The 20,156-nt window shown below is 42.7% G+C and overlaps 1 protein-coding gene across 27 annotated transcripts in view; it reads right to left on the reverse strand.

Annotated features, from left to right (window-relative positions):
* Nucleotides 1-20,156, reverse strand: part of kcnma1a (potassium large conductance calcium-activated channel, subfamily M, alpha member 1a) — a 186,242-nt gene that overhangs the window by 121,988 nt on the left and 44,098 nt on the right. For all 27 annotated transcript variants that reach the window (XM_037783231.1, XM_037783207.1, XM_037783230.1 and 24 more), the window contains exon 2: nucleotides 14,998-15,159. In XM_037783231.1, coding sequence (XP_037639159.1) covers nucleotides 14,998-15,159 — 162 coding nt within the window. The remainder of the gene's footprint in view (nucleotides 1-14,997; nucleotides 15,160-20,156) is intronic.

A 20,156-nucleotide genomic window follows, 5' to 3' on the forward strand; every position in this document is an offset into this window, starting at 1 on the left:
GCTATGTTCACATTTTTTTCTTTTTTGAATTCTTTGCAATGAGAGCGCTGGAGCAGCAGCGTGATGAGGTATTCTGCGCTGAGCGCTGTACGTTTTTTTTCTGGGCTTCGTGAGTTGAAAAATGTTCAACTTGGAGTAAAACGCTGCGCTCATCAGTGTCACTTTTTACCCAGCCATCCTATCACAAAGGAGGAGGGGCGGGACAAACACCACAACAACCAACCGTCACATCCTACATGTAGGCTATAAATGCTGACAACAACAATGGAGGAGAAATGAATACACATAGACCGACGCGTCCGTCCTCTCTCCCTATACGTGTTTCAGCTTTCCATTCATCCAGAGCAAGAACTCCACTGTATATCCTGCCAATATTTTTACTTCTGCAGATATCCCGTATCATAGCAACCAGACGCAACCAAAGTGTCTCAGCTGAAAAAAACGTGGTGGCTCTTTGTCCTTCTGTGTTCTGCATTAAACAATAAACAAATATTAATGAGGTGGGACCAAGTCATTGTTTTGCAAGTCACAAGTAAGTCTCAAGTCTTTCTCAATCCTAAACTTTGAGTTTTGAGTTCTAAACAAGTCATAACGCGCTCTTCACCCAATGTAATGCCATTTTAACAACAGAGTAACTGACGACAACTGGCACTCAGTAATGCTTAAAGCAGCAGGGGGTAGAATTGGAGCAAATATGATTAAAAAAAGTTATTTTTATAAAATGGTCACAATATCCTGACAGTAGTGCATGAGACAGGTAATCTGTCGTCCGGTGCTCCTAACGGCATCTGCAAGATTTCACAAACTGGAGGAAAACTTCCAATCAGAGCCAACTTGGAGCCCTGCCGTCTCCGAGCAGCTGACAATGACTCGCGAACTCCGATCAAACGGTCAAATTTGTGACCCTTCAGCCATGTTGAGGTCAGTTAAGGAAATACCAAGCACCACCCACCAGCCGGAGCAAACTTTCTCATTTTACAGCTAAACAGTACACTACAAGATGTTTCTGAAAACATTTTACAAGAGAAATAGGCATTACAGTAACAGAATATTGATTCATATTTGATCAGCGCTGCCTAGTTCGACCGTTTGATCAGAGTTTGCGAGTGATTGACAGCTGCCTCTGTTGAATGAACATCCAATAGGAACGCTCCGTTTCTGAAATGACTGGGATTGGCCAAAGTCTCCCGTCACGGGATCGATTTTTTTAAAGCCATTTTTTGAAAACAGAGCCATGAGGAGGTGCAGAAGTCTAGTTTTCTTTCAGAACACTTATGCTGAAAGGTTATTATGGAGTTTTTGCCCAATGAGGCCAAAAACATTCTGCCTACTGCAGGTTTAAGCGCAAGTAAACACTCTGAATGTAATCGTCAGCCTATGACAGAATGGTGCTTTATGCAAATGCTGTATAAAACATGCAAATTATTTTCACTTCAACTTAACAAACAAGGTAGAAACCTTGTTGGCTGTGGTTCTTTTGCTCTACAATAAATGCACTTTTGCATCAGTAGGAAAACAAAAGAGAACTCCTGTTTGATCAGCAGTATTGCAACCAAAGGAATTGTCATTCTTTGCTAATCTTGGTAATGTCCTCTGTCGCTAATCCTATTTTTGGACGGCTTTAAGAAATGTGTCTGGCGGTGGCAGCGGTGTTAGATGCGGTTGGATCAATGTGATGCTGCAAGTTCTGATCCATTAGGTGTGCGTCATCCCAGAGGCACTGAGTCACTCATCGCTCCTCCCCGAGACCATACCAGGCAGCCATGACAAAAATGAGATGGGGAGAGCGCTGCCTTGGAGGTGACAGGGGGCTCCGGATGACAAACAGGAGAACGTCTGCATCCTCCGTGACTGCCTACTTAGGTCTCTCTCTGTCTGCACGCAATTTCCTGCCTGTCCGTTTGCCTATTTGCCTGTCGACTGTTTGCTCGGTGTCTGTCTGTCCGTCTCTAGCCTGCAGTCTAATGTGCCTGTGACTCTAAATGCAATCTCATTTTCTGACTGCCCCGTTACTCGTCGGCTCGAGGTTTCAGCAGAGCATAAATAATCATATTGTAAAAAGTAAACAGAATATCATTACTGCAGCTGAGCAATATTTTAATTATCTAATAGCACGGACGACTTGTTTAAAAAAGCTGCGGTGGGTTTGTTGTAATTAGCTAAGTGATTTTGGATTTCCTTACGACGCACTCCAAGGGCAGTGCCACCAGACAAACAATATATGAAACAAATATGAAATACAATACTTGAATGTTTTACCTCATCATTTTAGTTACAGGGCGGATGATTTGTTTCAGGAGTATTTTGAGAATGAATGCGCCGGCCGAGTCGCTTCTCTATGCCCGCCCAGACTAGGGGAAACAAATGAACTTGTGCTGTTGCCACAGTGTCTCAGACACTCTGCCTCATAAGTCACAGGTGACTTTGATCTAATAAGGAGAAGGGCCGGATAGTCGGCTAAGTGAAACATCACTCCTGCGTCTGCTCTCTTGACCTTTTCCTCTGCAGAGGGAGGGCGGGACAGACGAGGGCACCTGGGGCTGAAGCGAGAGGAGACGGGTGTAGGTCATTGGCTCTTTAGCGATAGCATAGAGAACCAGGTGGCAAATGGATGGCTTAATAGATGGGGGGGGAGAACAAGCAATGATGAGTCATACCGCGGAACAGCTCAGAGTTATGACGAGCCTAAAGCGGGGCTGCAGGGGAAATCATTCATGAGGACAAATTGAGAGCGACCATTCCAGAGTTGTAAAACTCTCCCCTGTGTGCTGCAAATTCAAAAGCAGTGGGATGCTGATCAATTAAATGGAACAAAGGAAGAAATTCAACTATAACTCAACTATGGTGTGAATGGTGTTATCCATTATAGGCTCTGGTGAATATTTCAAATGTTAAATCATTCTTGTCTGGTTTATTTGGCTATCCCCTTAACACTCCATCGGCCTGCCTGGACACACTTTTGTCTTTCAGAGGTTGTTGCGGGCTGTTTTCAAGCTAGAGTGAAGATACTGGTGATTCATTGGTACCAACCATGTCATGCTAGCTTGTTGGGAAGAACGCTAAATAACGCTATGAAGTTACGCTAAATTTTGGCAAGGAAAAACTGGCATGGCCATTTTCAAAGGGGTCCCTTGACCTCTGACCTCAAGATATGTGAATGAAAATGGGTTCTATGGGTACCCACGAGTCTCCCCTTTACAGACATGCCCACTTTATGATAATCACATGCAGTTTGGGCCAAAAACAATGCAGTTTTCTGCATGCAGTATAAATGTGTTATTTCCGCCTATTCTAAAATTATGCGTTTGAATATCCCTGCATACTGGGGTCCCTAAATAGTCTTGGAATTGCATAAATTTGGGTTCACTGTAAAGCTGAGACTCTTGTGGATCCAATGAGTTCAGTTGTATTCATGTGTGATGATGTTAGTCCCCATAGTAGCCATTTCATTGTAGTGAGACCATTTCTTTAAATTTAACCTCACTGTATAAAATGACCTGTGGTGACCTCTAGGATAATCACAGCCTCATGAAACTTTACAGCCACAAACTACAGACCTAGAGCATTCACAGGATGGATGGCTTTCCTAGGTAGGATTGACAATAAGAGGTTTCTGAGCAGTTTCCAGCACATAAGTGCTTGTCATCCAATCACCGAAAAATGTAATTCTTGCAGAAATCTCCAAATGTCAAAGGTTTTTTATATCAAATCACAGCATGGCTTTTTCTATGGTGTTCCTCAAGGTCTTGGTGTCTTAATGTGGTGTTTTGGTGGGATTATTGATCATTTTTTATCAATTCTTGAGTGGTAACAATTGGTTAAATTTAGCACCAAATCTGTGTAACAAATGGTATCAACACAAAAATGGGTACAACAATTTATGAGACATAAGTGAGCATGGGAATGGCCATCACAAAGTTATATCATCATGTTCTACACTCTTATACACTTTCACAATTTATTCTAATTAATTAATTATTTTATTTATTAATTTGTATTTCTTATTAATGACTAGAACATCTTGACACACAGTGCTGAGCTGCATCTCATTAATCATCAAGTCCCCCAGCTTTCAGATGATGTACACCACTTCTATGTGACATCTACTGTTGACTTTATTTACCCCTGAACATCCCCTGTCCCCCTACCCCTCTAAAAAAAGAGGGTGGAATAGTAATGGGTTAAGGAACTAGCTGCAGTTGTTTCACACACTTTTCTTCTACTCTTACGTGACAGAATTTGAAATGGAATGTTTTCGGTATAATATAATACTGTACGCCGTGCCTGTATTTATATATGCATGCTCAGATGTGCAGCACTATGCCTGCCTGCTAAGTGAGAACGCAACGTGTGAGTTTATACCAGCTATTATTATGCAGCTTGATGGCAGGGCTCCCTGTTGCTCTTCTCTCCTCCTATGACATCCTGCTTTCCCTCTCATCTCCTCCTCCTCCTCCTCCTCCTCCTCCTCCTCCTCCTCCCGCCACACTCCTCCACCGCTCAGTGCACGACTTATGTTTCTTATATGGCGGCGGCCCATAAAAACCAAAGCCAGACGGGCTGCCTTCACACAGCTGACGTGTGGCCGTGGTATGAGAATACATTCTGAACCGCAGTGACATGTAGCACTAAATCAACGACGGAAAACAATAAAAAAAACATATAAACAGACATTTATCATTACATTAAAGGGTTTACAAATGAATACACACGTACTCATACTTGTCATAAGCTCAACATAATTACTTAACTATAATAACTCCAAAACTAGTACCTAGAAAATAACATAATTTTCACTACTCATGTGTGGGAATTCCAAATGCACACTTGTGTCTTCGTGTCTTAATAAAAGGCTGAAGCTCCAGGTGTTTCTCTACTTTGCTCTAACCATCAGAATTAAGCTAAAATTAAAACAAAGCAAAACTTAACAAAAACAGAATAACTCAAACGCGAGAGCGACGCCATCACGGCGCGCAAGCATTCTCAAGCGCCTATTTTTCGGGCCGCAACGGCTGCAGTCTGAGGTAAAAATAGTTCAACTTTTGGAACGCTGCAGCGTGCGCCGCATGTCATGTGACGAGGGACAACCAATCACAGCCAGCAGATATCTTTTATTTCTTCCGTAAATATCTACGGTAAATATATGGAGGAGAAGTTCATTATTTTAATGCAGGACTACCGAGAGCTTTATGATCTGTCCCACGGACTATTTTACTTGTTTCAGACCTTTCTGTCCACATCCGGTTGAAAGGTGAGCCATACAGACAAATCAAGTGTAAAGCTAATGTGAGAGAGTGCAGTGCTGGAAATGCATTTATCTTTGTTTAGATTGTGATTAGTTTAGTCAGTGAGGCTTCCTGCTAAATTACCGCAACCTCATCCTCATCATCATCTTCATCGCAGCACACAGTTTTTTGCTGCTTAGTAGCGGTAGGCGGGTCAAGAGCGCAACCTCCCAAGCATATTGGAAAGAAACAAAAGCGGCACGGCTGGCATTTTCCACACGTTTTTAGACACGGCATGCGGACGTCGCCTTAGAGTCAACAGCCACGCAACAGGGCTGTACTTAGGCACAGCGTTGTTTTGAGCTAATTGCCAACTTAATAGTGGCAACGGCGATGCTTACACGCTGACGTGTTGCTGTATTATGTTTACCATGTTTGCAGGTATTTGGTCGTAAATACCTTGCAAAATTGAAATTTCGACGCTAGGACTCAGAGTCGGGATCAATTCGTTATGACAATAAAGTTCTTATTGTGGAATTACTGTCAGTACTGAATTTCATGACAATCCATCCAATAGCTGCTGAGGTATTTCATTCTGGACCAAATTGGTGGACGGACCGAAGAATACGACAGACCAGCATTGCTATCCTAAAAACCAAACACTGACTAAATCATTGCCAAGTAATTTGGAGGGCCACACCCATCACTCACTCACTGTAACAAACCTGTTTAGTCATCCTGACCTAATATTTTCATTTCGTATTTTGAAAGAAATAATTTATGCTCTCTACAAAACATTTTCACATAGTCGTTGTGGATTATTGTACTCCTCCTACATGCATGTATAGTCGTATATATAAGAGTCTTTGGCTGGCACCACACCCTTCTCTCTCCTACTGCTCTCTCCATCTCGCTCTCTCTATGCTGCAGTGCTTGTCCCCCGTGGTCCCTCCAGCATAAACAGCTATTCATCACCGTTCAAGGGATTTAAGTCAATGCCAATTGGATTGCTAGCGACTGCACTGATAAATTATGGCAAATGACAAAATGAATAAGCTGTGCAGCTAGCTAACCTCAGCAACTGGCAGAAAAGGGAGGGAGGAAAAGGAGACAGCCTGGAGGTGTCATAGGTCGCCGGGTTTGAGTTAAGGGAATAGGAGCAAACTGGCTCTGAAATTGAGTTTCATTATGGAGGAACACACTGTCGGAGCAAAGTGTCAAGACCCCGAATGCTGAGCAACACAGAGGTGAAAAATTGATAGATCTGTCCGTGTCCACTGCTATTAATTTACAGAGAAATTGGCTCAAGAAGCGAGTGTGACGATTCCTGGTGAGATGGTCTCTGCGGCTATTGATTGTTCATTTCTCACGTCAACATGACAGGCACTTTCTAAGACGGATACTTTTGACAGACGCAGAGGGAATTGAGTGTGTTTATGTGCATGTATGTATCCAGTATGGGTGGTTCTTCAATATGGTTATTTATTGACTTTCAGCAGAAACATATCATGAAAATTTGACCGTATGATGTTATTGTTTAGCAAATGTATGTTTTATACATAAAGAGCTTTCAGACATACGGTAGTTCATTGTTTGGTTGATAATTTATATGATTTTGCGTGTCTTTGCCATATCATGGTAGCCTTTATATTTATATATAAAAATATTATTATTAATATTGCGGTAAGGATTTCAACCCACCATCGCCAAGTCCTAGTTCACGGTGTGCTTGTAAGTGTGTCTCTATGTGTGTGTGTGGGTGGATGTGTTTGTTGTACAGATTCCTCATTCATCAGTAACTCATACTGCTCACCACGGATGGATGAAAAATATCTTGTAGTAAAATCCTCACTCTTGCAAAATAGATCTCTTATCCTACTGAATGCATACAAAGAGACATATAGAGACAGAGCGCAACACGTCATACTTTGAAAATACTGTCAAAATGCTTTAGCTTGAAGGTGCTAAATACTGGATTGGGAGCATTTCTATTGCTTCTCAACGGCTCTCAACATGGCGACAGCACGCCGGAGGCTCATAGCTAACGGTGCTAACAGCGCGAACAGTACAAACAACGGCGAAAGTGCTGACAGAGATAACAGTGTTTACCTGAGGGGGAACCTGAGGGTGGGTGCTACGCTTCTGCGACGATGCCGTCGGTCGGGACGGCCTTATCAGCTGTAACCGCCGTATGAGTGTATAGGGATCCCACAGTTTCCCATTCTTCCTGCTGATGCAGCACTTTTGTCTGCTTAAAGGAATACTATGCCTCCAGGGGGAACGGAGAATCAAAAAACAGAGTAAAGTCTAAATTGAATTGAAGTGAAGGGCAGCCGAGTTTAACAACAGCAACACTATCGCAAAACATTGGTTTTTAAAACTCTTACACAACTCGTGAAGTATAATACAAATTTCATTTATCCAGCCGTATGCTCACTACTCCCAAAAAATGCATCTTCGCTAAAACCTTACTCTTTAAAACACTTCCGCATAAACAGTCGCACGTTTTTGAAGGCACGCCACTCGTCCGTGTGAGTCCGAAAATTAATTTTAAAACTTTTTACGATTTTAAAGAAGATACATGTGTTTGGGAAGTACTCAGCATAGTGATACATACTGAGCATAATTGATATGCAAATAGTCATTTTGCAGGTGAAGTATTCCTTTAAAAGGCTCAGTTTTTTTAGTTCTGCAGCTTACAAAAACTTAGTTCTAGGTTCTTTACCCTGTTGGTATAGTGCATCCCACCACACAGCAGCTGTTCGCTGGCAGACTGAATTGACAAGGAAACACCTTAACGCAAAACAAAGTCAGTGGAGAGCGATGAATTGTTTTCCTCTACGGTGTGGGTGGGACTTAATTGCACTCCATCTCTATGCTGCTGGTTACTTTTATGCAAAGGGATGAGGCTATTGTCACGGAGGAGCGTGATGCAGCAGGGGATGGCGCTGTGTTGACAGCTGTATCCATGCTGAGGAGTTTACTGACAGCAATAAATTAGTTCCACACACTCGACGGGAAAGCGTAATTAGCCAGCCCAAACAGACGCACACAGACATGCATTTACACATTCATGCATGCAAACGAGATCCACTTGCACACACAGCATGGGGAAACATACTGTATCCTCTCAGGCAAACACGTATCAGACGCACACACATACGTTCGTGGGAAAACTCAGGGATGCAAACAGACTCTGGCGGCTGCTGTAAAGAAAAAAACAAATGTGCTTATGCAAGTCCAAAGGACTGTCAGTACAAAAATGTACTTATACATAGGGGTAAATACACACGGCGCTGACGTAAACAATGCCAGTCTGAAAAGTAGAACACAGTGAATGACGGCTGTTCACATTCACACTTATTTTCTTCACAACAGGATGTCTGAGTACACATGGAAACACAATTGAAAATATCCACAGTGTCCTTACACACTTTGCACAATCTCACCTTGTTTCCTGCCAAGACACACACACACACTGTCAGCAACTGTACTCACACACAAGCTAGAAAATGGAGAAAAAGGAGATAAGCGAGGGGGTAATCACAGGCAAAGGTGTCCAAAGATAGAAAGTGTGAGAAAGAAAAGTGTGCTTCCTGTCAGAGGCTCTACTGCAGAATCCGATTTTGAAACAGCTGGATTGTGCTGGATTTGTTACAAACTGCATTTAGAATGCATGTGCTGTCACTCCACTGCGGAGTCAGACAGATGTGTTGTATTTGCAGATGACAGGGGTCAATATGCAGAGCGCCATGCAGTGTGTGTGGGTGGATGGGGGCAGGCAGAGGGATGACCACAGGGTTTAGGGAGCGGACCATGTGAACAGATGGTCCCTGGTTGCCACCCAAGATCCCATTAAGAAAGATGGCAGGGTTGACCTATTTCTGGACCTGCCACGCCGTGAAAATCTACTGCATGGAGAGGTACGGTGAATATCTACATTCATAGGTTATAATCCTCGTTGTTTTTGTTGGACATTATGGGATTACATACGTTGTTACTGTTGCGTTAATGCAGGGCTCAATTAGATCAGCCGCTGTGGTAATGCAGCACAAGAATTCCGCCCACTCATATTTCCAGCTGTCCAACTAGTCATTTCCTCGGACATTGTGCCCTTGAGTGCTTAATGAGGTCTTTCTACAAAGCAACCGGGGTGATACGGTTGTCAAGAGACCGATGAGCCGTCCACGGTCAGACCCAGAGGTGCTCTGCCTTTCACCTGTGCTCCACATGCAGTGTCTTTGTGTGGACAGCTGTCTCGCGGGGCTCGGATAGACACGTCCTCCTTAAAGCTAGGGTTGGTAATCTTTTTCAAAAACATTTTTGTTGAAATTCTCTTTATACTCCGACCATGGGTGGAAATAGATTGAAGTTCTTGCCAGGTCTACTAGGATACCCCAACCTTCAATGCTTGATATTGTTCTCCTCCCACACCCAGCTTCATGCATCCTTGAACACATGATTCAATGCTTGTATGGTGTAGAAAGACATTAGAAACACTTGACATCATTTATAGCAAAATCACAAAAGTGCTGCAGAAGAATTGGTAAATGTTGACAAAACTTTTCAAGTTTTGAGTTGTTGTTCCGACTTGAGGGGGCATTCACATGAATTTTACCTGTCGGGAACTCATATTTCCTATTATTCCGACACCACATGAATGCAGCACAAATGCCCTAACTCGCAATGTTAATGAAAGTGAAACAGCATTGCTACGTGTGTCAACAAATCGAGCTGTGATTAGGGATATTTGATATACCACACAGGTGTACAGGCAGGGATACATAGCCTACAGAAGTGCACAGATGCCGTTTCCATTGTTTCCATGACGCACAGTGCCTGGCGTTTACTCGCGGAGCGTTTGTTTGCATGAGGAATGCAGTCAGACCCCGCGGATCTGAGCGAGTATACGCAGGATGACTGTCGCTCCCTTTAATGCATGTACAAACAGACAATGTGATCGTGAGTGACGGGGTGTATGTGGGTTTTGGCAGGCAACTGCTGTCCCCTCTTCCCGGTACTGCATACCGACAATTAATCTTTTAGTGGTACAGAGTACCGGACTGTACCGGCCTACTTTCACCTCTGATCCCGATAGCAAACGATAAATCAAATGCTCTGACCAAAAAAAAAGAAAGGAATTCCGGACTGTAAGTGTTGCCGACTTGGCAACTTTCTCGCTAGATATAGGGACTTTTAGAGCTTGTGCCACTAGCTACATTCATTGGAAAAGAGCTGGCAACATTGGGCTGGGTTTTTAGTTTGGATAATTTCTTTAATCTAGCTCTAAGCCATTTCATACCATGCACGGATTTTTGCCGAAAAATTTGCATGGAAATTTATAAAAAACTAATTATGCTTGCACACCCCTGCAGAACATTCATGCCGGGGTTACAAAATATTCAGACAGACAAGAGATTTCAGTGGATTTCCGCCTGTGTAAATATATGTTTGACCAATGAAATCCTTGGTTCCAAGTGATCGCTGTCATTCTGCAAAATAATTAGCCATGTGCTACGGAGAATGTGTATTTTCAGAGCAATGGGCCTTGGAACAATGCTTATTTGTTTTCGGGGTAACAGACTGTCGGACAAACGGGCTTTTTTCGGTTCAATGGGACATTCTTCGGTATTGGTGTTTTGGAATGACAATGGGTCATCCCCTTCTCAACACCCTATAATGTACGACAAACACCACTACGTCAACAACCAAATAAAGGACAACATGTGGCTTGAGATCGCCCAGCGGCTGGGATACGATGAAGATGGTAATGTTGCTGATATGCACTTCTAATGTTATATGTTGGTCACGGAACAAGGCTAGCCACAACAGCTAACGATTAGTTTATGTATTGTGTAGTTAACATTAGCCCCTTAGACATTCTCTGTCTGGATAGGTCTTTGTTGTGTAGAGTGGACATGGACACTAATTAGGAGGAAACTCATTTTGCCTCATTGACAAAAATGGAACACGCCAACACAGATAATTCGCACCGGAACCGATGTGCATAGTCATCATGCGGAAGATTTGCACACAGATTTTCCTTATCCCCAATACGCCTTTTTGCATCGCACTGGTGAGAAAGGACTTTTACTCTTGCTAGTTTAAGAATACCAACCCTAGCTTTAAGCTGCAGATGACACTTAGTTGATTCATGCTCTGCATAAGTCTCCACAGATTGACTTTTTCACCCATCAATCGATTTTTTTGACGGCTGCATTACCAGCTGAAGATCGTGTTCGGTTATGTTAAGTTCATTACCCCTCATGTTTTTCCCTTTGACCCAGAGCTTAGTGTCAAATGAAAACTACCCTGGAGGCAGGTCATGTACGAGTGAGGTAATGCATATTTGATAAGGTGATATTGTAAAGGTGATGGGTGATACAAAAAGCTACAGACCCACACAGAGGAGCAACACTGGCTCACGCTAGCATCAATCATTTCCCCCCGGTATTTTATAAGGCACACAAGGTGACACGAAGCCTAATCGAAATTGGATATATGGCCCCGTGTGTGTGTGTGATGGGGGTTGGAGGGCCTCATGCATGTAGGTTACAGAGGCTATGATCACACAACGACAGAGGGCTTTGACATACGACCAGTCTGAGGAAACAACCTATTATCAGCACCTTTGTCTCTCTCTCTTTGTTTACGGTTATTACATGGTCTGAGCGACGCCATGAGCCGTAATAGCTTTCTGCTATAGACTCCTTTAAAACAGGCCGCTAATGACCAGCATGATTCCCATGCAGCCCATGTCTGGTCTTAATGGTTATGCGGCGTGGGTGGACGTGTGTTCATTTAATTCCTTTCTCATCAGAGCAAAGTAGTTTGGCAAAGTCACATTAGGTGCCAATAACAAAACAGGCCTTGTTTTTCAGCATGCTGCCGATTCGGCCCAGCAACATTATGGGAGACTCCTGGGCCAAGCTGCTGCTACACGGGTGGATTTAGATTCGTCCGGTGATTCAATAAGCCTGGGGGTATACTTGATCTTTCCCTGGCAGTGAAGTCATCAAGGCAAACAAATGAACGGGGATGGAGGGCCCTGCCTTCCTGCCTACCAGAGGCTATCTGTCTCAATCTGCTTTGGCTTTGGCTCTTCCACCTGGATAGAATGGAGCAAGCTTTAATCCTACCTGTGTGTGTGTGTGTGTGTGTGTGTGTGTGTGTGTGTGTGTGTGTGTGTGTGTGCGTGCGTGCGTGCGTGCGCGTGCGTGTGTGTGTGTGTGTGTTTTATTTCTGCTCTGCTCTACCCAGGCAGACACCCCCCTAATGTCAGATGACTGAGCGCCACTACACAGCAGTTGCCATGGTTACCAGCCAGGTTCCGTGTACACGGATACTCATCGCAATTTTGATCTGCGGTGAAGCACTGATGGGAGAGCAAGAGTCCCACAAAACCACCCCCACACACACACACACACACACACACACACACACACACACACACACACAACCCTACTTAAACAAGCTGTCATGCATGTACTGGATACGTGGAGAAATACTAGTATACATGCATCCACAAAATGTACACAGTCCACCCACATGGTGAGATGCTCATTCACCTACACGGAGCGCTCATCAGTACATATTGTGCTGCATATCATTAGACTGAGCGCGTCAGCAAACAGCCTGCTGGGCAGAATTATCAGCCCCACCAGAAGAAGTAGAACAAATCACAGTAGGTGATACACCGGGATGTCGCTATGCCTGGAAACCCCTTGCAACCAGTGCCACAAAACCACTCTCCATCTGCCTGTCTGTCTCTCTGTTGGTGTGTCTGTCTCTATGTGTCTTTGCTCTCTCTCTCTCACACACACACATACATACATACATGCAGGGCAGATTGGGAGCGCTCAGTCAGAGTAGAAGATGAAAGCGAGAGGGAGCTGTGTCCATGCCAGCGGAGCTGTGTGAGTGGGGAAGTGATGAAAGAGAGGCTCATTTAGTAAATTGACAGCCCCCCTTCAGGATTCTTCATCTTCTTCACCATGAAAGGGCCCCGAATCCTTCCTAACTCCCAGCTATTCTCACCAGGCGTGAAGAAACTGTCACATTCCAGCGAATGTTAACAATGACAGTGTTAGTATTTTAGTTGGAATCCATCTCTCTCCTGACTCCCACTGCTGCTTCATTCACTCCAGAGATGCACAGTGCAATACTTTCTGTTAATACTCTAATGCAATTTAAGATGTAAAAGGAAAGCTAGATAAGACAGAACTAAGTATAGGTAAAAAAAAAAAAGAATGTTTTCCACTCTACAAAAGGTGACAGATACACGTATATAGAGCGTAAATAGACCCTCAATATCTTATCTCAATGAGAAAATCCCCAAACTAATAAAGACACATAAAAGCTGTCGTCAGGGCGATTTCACTCGAGTGCATATTGTCCAGCACGGAAATGACGGGGTTAACTTGAACGGGCCCAGTTCTAATCAGGCACTGAAAAGTCTTTTCATAATCAAGGTAACTAAAAGAAGGAAGCTAGCAGTTACAGGCAGCATGCTGCTCATAGTTAACTGTCTGCCGCTCAGTGGGGCTAAGTGGCAGACATCTTGCTAAGCTGAGAGGAGGAGCGCGTGAGGAATGCTGCTGACGGGAAGGCAGTTTTTAATTTTAAACTTTGGTTTTGCAAGAGCGGTGCAGTTGCACGAAGCAGCACAGGACAGAAGAGACACTTTTGAGATTGAATCAAGTGTTTACAGTGTGTTTGTACGACCTCAAACGACCTTGCTTGTTCTATTGCTGCAACAACTTTCTCCATCAATAGTCAGAATTAAATTTATTTGTATTTATTTAAATTTCTTTATTATTACTATACTTCTAAATTTGTACATTTTTTAATTTATTATATTTTTTTATTTTATTTTTATTTTAATCAAATTTAATTTAATTTTGGAATACTTTTATCCCAGAGCTACATATGCAATTATATGTACATACTATTTTATTTGTTGTGGTTTAGGTTGTTGTAATCTTTTTTCTTAAAGAAACAATAAAAAGCATAATTAAAAAAAAATAGATTAACTGCCATTATAGTCAAAATAAGAAAACTAAAGCAATATGGGAGCAGGCCAAACAGCAGCACAGTATCATATATATATGTACGTATATACACGTATATATACTGTATATGAGATAGACCGTTGCAGATACATCAGGATCTGGCAAAGAGTTGTAGAGCAAAGGAGAGATTCTGAGGGATGAAGCTAAAGAAAGGAGGGTCAGCAGGGGAGAGTGGCTGTAATTCATACCAAGAGAAAAGCCACTGTGACAGCCCCTTACCTATTGCACAAACACCATGCTACCTCAATAAATCTCCCCTTGCATACACACACGCACACACGCACACACACACTCATCGGTTCAGCTGGCAAAGGCGCAGCAGAGTGAGTTACAGCGTGCCTCACATAGGTCATTGCTGCAGAAAAAAGGCTGGGCAGTGCCAGCCAAATAGGCAGCTGAGATTCAGCGAGGACTGAACATCCGCTAGCTTCTGTGGGGATCAAATTAATTGGCCTACAGTATGTCTCCACTGGGAGTTGTATAAAACAGGTGAGTAAATGTGTACATGGCAGTGGATTATACAGTGCTGAAAGAACCATTTGGGTGTGAAAAACAGTTGCAGTCCGTTTGCCTGAGGAAACACCAAACTGCTGCACTTATCTAAATTGTGGGTTGGGCAAATGATTAGTGTAATGTTCATGGATTTGAATTTGGATTTGGGTTTTGGGGCATTTCTATCCACTAAAAGTGAGAAAACCTACCAGAACTCTGCCAGTGAGTGTCTGAGCGGAGATCATGACGCCGGCCCAGTCTTTCACTGAAGTCATCCATCCCACCTCGCTGATTGGGACTGCCTCCTCCTTCTCATCGCCCTTTGGTTTGTCTGTCGGATTGTTGGCGGGATTGATCACCTTCTGGGCCTCCTTGAGGAAAAAAAACAATTATATATGTGTGAGGAAATAGAGCATATTAAAAAGATACAAACAGGAGCATGGCTTGCTTTAAGGAGAATCTACAGGGGAGAATTAAAAGGCACATATTGAAGTGGCATTTAACAGTGAGGATAGAAAGACATTCATGGCTGTGGGCAAATCTATTTCTCTTACAACCGGAAACCATGTGCAGACGCTCAGTCTCTGTAATTGTCTTATAAGTCCAAGTCAAAATGTACTGAAAAACGATAGATTCAATCATACCCAAATTTCACATTTTTATCTAACAAAATATTCTGCTTCAATCCATATTTGTTGGCGTTTAGCCTTTCAAAAACAACATTTTCACTGTGGTCAAAAACTGTTTACTTTCCCAAACACACCTCTATTAATGGGCAGTCTAGCACATTGACCGTATATAAGAGCGGATATAGTCACCGTGACGTCACCCATTGGTTTGTGGACTGCCGTTTTGAACCCTTGAGTTAGGCATTTTCCGTCGCCATGTTGGTCTTTTGCAACCAGAAGTGACACGAGAGGGTGGAGCTCAACCGAACACTGAATAAGACATTGTCAGGTGACCAAAAAGGTTATAATCAACTTTCGTGAACTGAAAACACACTGTGAAAGGGTTAAAGTTCTACGACAAAAACACAGACAACTCCCAGACCGGACAGCGCCGTGGTAGCAACCTGTCAATCACAAGGTGGCCACGCCCTAAAGCATACCCTGCTTTATGGTCTATTTGACTCTAAATGGGACCATAATTTACTAAATGAACATCATGCTGTATTGAAGAAGAGTTGAAACTAGCAATTGAGACCATAAACTCATGTTTACAATGTTTACTGAGGTAATAAATCAAGAGAGAAGTAGGCTCATTTTCTCATAGACTTCTATACTATCAGACTTCTATTTGCAACCAGAGGAGTCTCCCCCTGCTGGCTGTTAGATGTTGCCGACAAGTCTATCAGCAATCTAACAGCACCATAAATTACATTTACACTACCACAATAACACAAAATCATACTTTTCCTATTTTTTTTAGGATGATGACATTCAAAGCTTCATTTGAAAACCTCAACAGAAGCTTTGAATTAAAAAAAAATGACATTTGCTACAGCCTTCTGCCATAGTCTAGAAGGCTGTTTTGATGGAGCCTTGGGGTGGGCATACAATAAATGCGTTAATACAATCTGTAGTTCAAACAAAAGGCCCAGAGCCGGCAAAAGTCCACCGAGCGGTTTTTGATGGAAATGAGTGTGGGCCTTCGGGTGCTGGCAACATGGAGGGAAGCTCAACATTGTTCATTTACATACAGTATATACTACCCACATTGTAATGATGCAAAGCTGGTTGAAAATCCGCAAAGTATCCCTTTAAGTGGAAGGCTAAGGCTTCAGTACTCGTCCACAGTCATGACAAGCTACAACCTCTGAGGGCAAAAAAAAAAAAAAGACTGCGATTGCAGCCATCACTCCATGATGGCATCCATCTGCTATATGCTGAATCTGTGTGTTTGAATAAGTTTGAGCGCATGTGTGTTAGATAACGACAGAATGTATACATATGGCTCTTTAATCTAATTAATCCGCGCGGGTGAGAGACTAAAACTGTTGTTCTCGTGCAGGCCTTTCAACGTTCCTCCTCGTGTCCGACTGAGCGAGCAGAGTCGCATGGCAATTCATCGACATGCTTTGCTTGGCACAGTCACCGCATGCAGCTGTTCCTTTCCAGCCATTCACTCACTCCTGATTTGACACAAGCAGGCACTCAGCGTCCCTGTCCTTCTGGCGGAATAGGGGAATGAGGAGATGTCCCTGTGTTTACCCCTTTGAGGCAATAAAATCCCACAATTGCATGCACAAAGAGGCAGAGTGAAGGTTTGTGTGTGTCACCCTCCACCTCATAAAAAACACATGGTGAAGCCCAGCAAATGGCGTCCACAGAGAATCCCTGGAATTGCAATAACTTTCAGCCCTCTTGATGGCGGCGGCCCATTGCTCCTTTCCAAGGAGGCAGGCTCGTATTACAGCAGGGCACACATGTAGCACTTTGAACGCATTTTACAATGTCCCTCCTCACTGTGACATCCGACAAGTAGCCATCAAAGCAGATTATGTGCGATGTCAACAAAAGCAAATTTGTTTCCCCGTACTGCACATGTCACATAGCTACAGTTTGTTTGGATGACCCCATAACATTCAAAAACGGTGACGTACGTAACAAAAAAAAAAAAAAGATTTATGTTTACAGTTTGTTTTTGTTGTTACACAAGACACATTTTGTTCCAGGAAGAGTACGTAACCAGAGGAGGGCCAAGCAGCCACTGCTGGGGGTGACCAACACAGTAACGTACCCACATGCAACACATAAACGACCCGGATTGCAACTTGGGTGTTTCTACAGGGCTAAAGAGCAGTGCTATTACAGATGAGCCCAAGAGAGTGCTCTGTCCATTTCAAGAGGATTGTCTGGTCAAATTGGATTACATTTCATAATGATATGGCATGGACACAGCTGCCATTTTCCTAATTTGATTCCGACCCCATAACAATGCCAATAAACTGGCCCTAAAAAAGCCTGACTTAGTCATAAGATCATTATCTGCTCCTGCTGCCGGGCCTCTCAGTACTGCAGTGGATAATTCACTTACTTGTGCTTTATATACTTGTTAAATAGCTCAGTGTTAGGAGACTCACAAACTTTTATAAAGTACCTATCATGAGTGAGGCATTTAGTCTGTGAAAGTCACACGCCTGATTATAAATGGTAGCTGCCATTAACTGGAAGCAACTCCCAACTGAAACGTTGGGATTGAATTACAGGATGTGTATGGGGTATAAACACCAGGGTTATTATAGTAAACAAAAACTTAAACTTAAATAAGCAGTGAAACATATTTATATATCCTTTAAGACTAAACTGAAATAATATTGCCTGATTAAAAAAATTATAATAAATAAATAAATGAAACTAACAAAAACTAAACTAAAGTGAAATCGAAAAGTCAAAACTAGAATAAAAACTAATTGGAATTTGAAAACTATTATAACCTTGACAAACACATTAACCCCCATTCAGAAAAAAGTGAGAATATTATTTGCAAGAGCTGCAACGATTAATTGATGAGTTGTCAACTGTTAATTGCCAGCTATTTTGATAATCAATTAATTTGGTTTGAGTAATTTTTTAAGAAAAAAAGGTCAGAATTCTCCAAATTCCAGCTTCTTAAATGTGAATATTTTCTGGTGTCTTTACTCCTCTATGACAGTAAACTAAATATCTTTGAGTTTTGGACAAAACAAGACATTTGAGGACGTCATCTTGGGCTTTGGAAAACACTGATGGACATTTTTCATAATTTTCGGACATTTTATAAACCAAACAACTAATCAATTAATCAAGAAAATATTCGACAGATTAATCGACAATGAAAATAATCGTTTGTTGCCAACTATTATTTGCCAACAGAAAGAGTGAACAAGTAAGAGGTGAATCTAAAAAGTTATTAACCTGATGCAGATATACATATATAGTGCGAAGTTGAGTGCTCTGACGGATGTCCATCACCTTCCACTCCAACAATATAGGTTCAATTTCTAGCTCAAAACCAAGAACTTTTCTGCTGTGACTACAGTTTTGGATTCCAACTTTATATTTAATTCACATTAAATTAAATAAACTTAATTCTCAACCAATGTATTTCCAAATCTTAACTATTGAATTTTCTTTTCATGAGTTCTTGTTGCCTGAAAGCTGGAGGATATGGTAATATGCACATAGTCAAATATGCATATCTAACTGAATACGCAGGCTGCATGACTAAGATTCTGTCTTCTTTTAAACTCCCAACCACCCACCACCCCACGTCCATACTCCTTCAGTACTGTCTTGACTACGCAGCCAACATGCGTCTCGCCCGTCACATGCTGCAAATTCTCAGCATGCGGGTCACAGTGCACAGGGATGTCTAAAGTTTCACTCTGATTGGCTGTGTGCCTGCTCGATAGCACTCCAGGCATGTTGTGGTGGCGTAGTAGTATGTGCTAGTCTGTGCTCAGCATTTACTTCTTAGCCAGAGGGCCCCACCAACTTCACACTCCGCACACGTAGGATAGGAGAGGAACACACCACATCACACTAAAGCTACTGTATGTCACGAAAGTCACGTCTCACAGTACGCAGTACCTGTTCCTAGCTCTCCTCGCTACCGTTTACCTCCAAATCACGCCTTCAGACATTAGACCTGTCGCAACGATTTTGTGGTAAATACTGCTAAACTGACTGCTGCATCACATCATGGAAACACCAAACAACAATGTCTTCATGAATTAGTTTGGTAAAAGACAAACTACAGCGTAGTTAGACACGGATTGTACAAGGATTTCAAGACATCTGTGTCCTCCACGGATGCCAGGTTAAAAATGGGAATAGCAATTCTCACTGGCACACCCCCGAACATGGAGGCTATGAGAACACATTGAGCAGCAGTAATGTTTTACTGTGTGTGCGCGTGTGGTGGAGGGGAACACATGAATAATGGATGCAGTCCCAAACTGATGGTTGGGCAGATCGGAAGAGACAATGTAAACAAGGAATTTCTTCTAGTTCATTTGAGTGGCCGGCGGTCAGCCTGAGCCCAGGGAGAGAGGAGCACCGAAGCAGCCTGCCATGGGAGAATCCATCTGCTGGCTATATATACACACCTGTGATGTCAAACAGAGAGCGAGACAGGCAGAGAGGGGAGGGGGGGTGAGAGGGAGCAGCAGGGGTCTATAAATGTGTTTATAACCAAACTCAAAAGGGGGGAAATGATATGATGATATGATGCAAGAAACAAGGATTTCTAAATAAATATCTCATCAAAGTGAATGGTATGTTGATGCACACCTAGTAAACAGGTACATAGGAAAATGAAGTCCTTGTCAGCACCAAGTTTGTTGAAAACGCAATGTTTCATGTTTGTCTTTAAAGTTACAATCTTT

The sequence above is a fragment of the Sebastes umbrosus genome, chromosome 10 (assembly GCF_015220745.1).
Source record: "Sebastes umbrosus isolate fSebUmb1 chromosome 10, fSebUmb1.pri, whole genome shotgun sequence".
In the NCBI taxonomy this organism is placed as follows: domain Eukaryota; kingdom Metazoa; phylum Chordata; class Actinopteri; order Perciformes; family Sebastidae; genus Sebastes; species Sebastes umbrosus.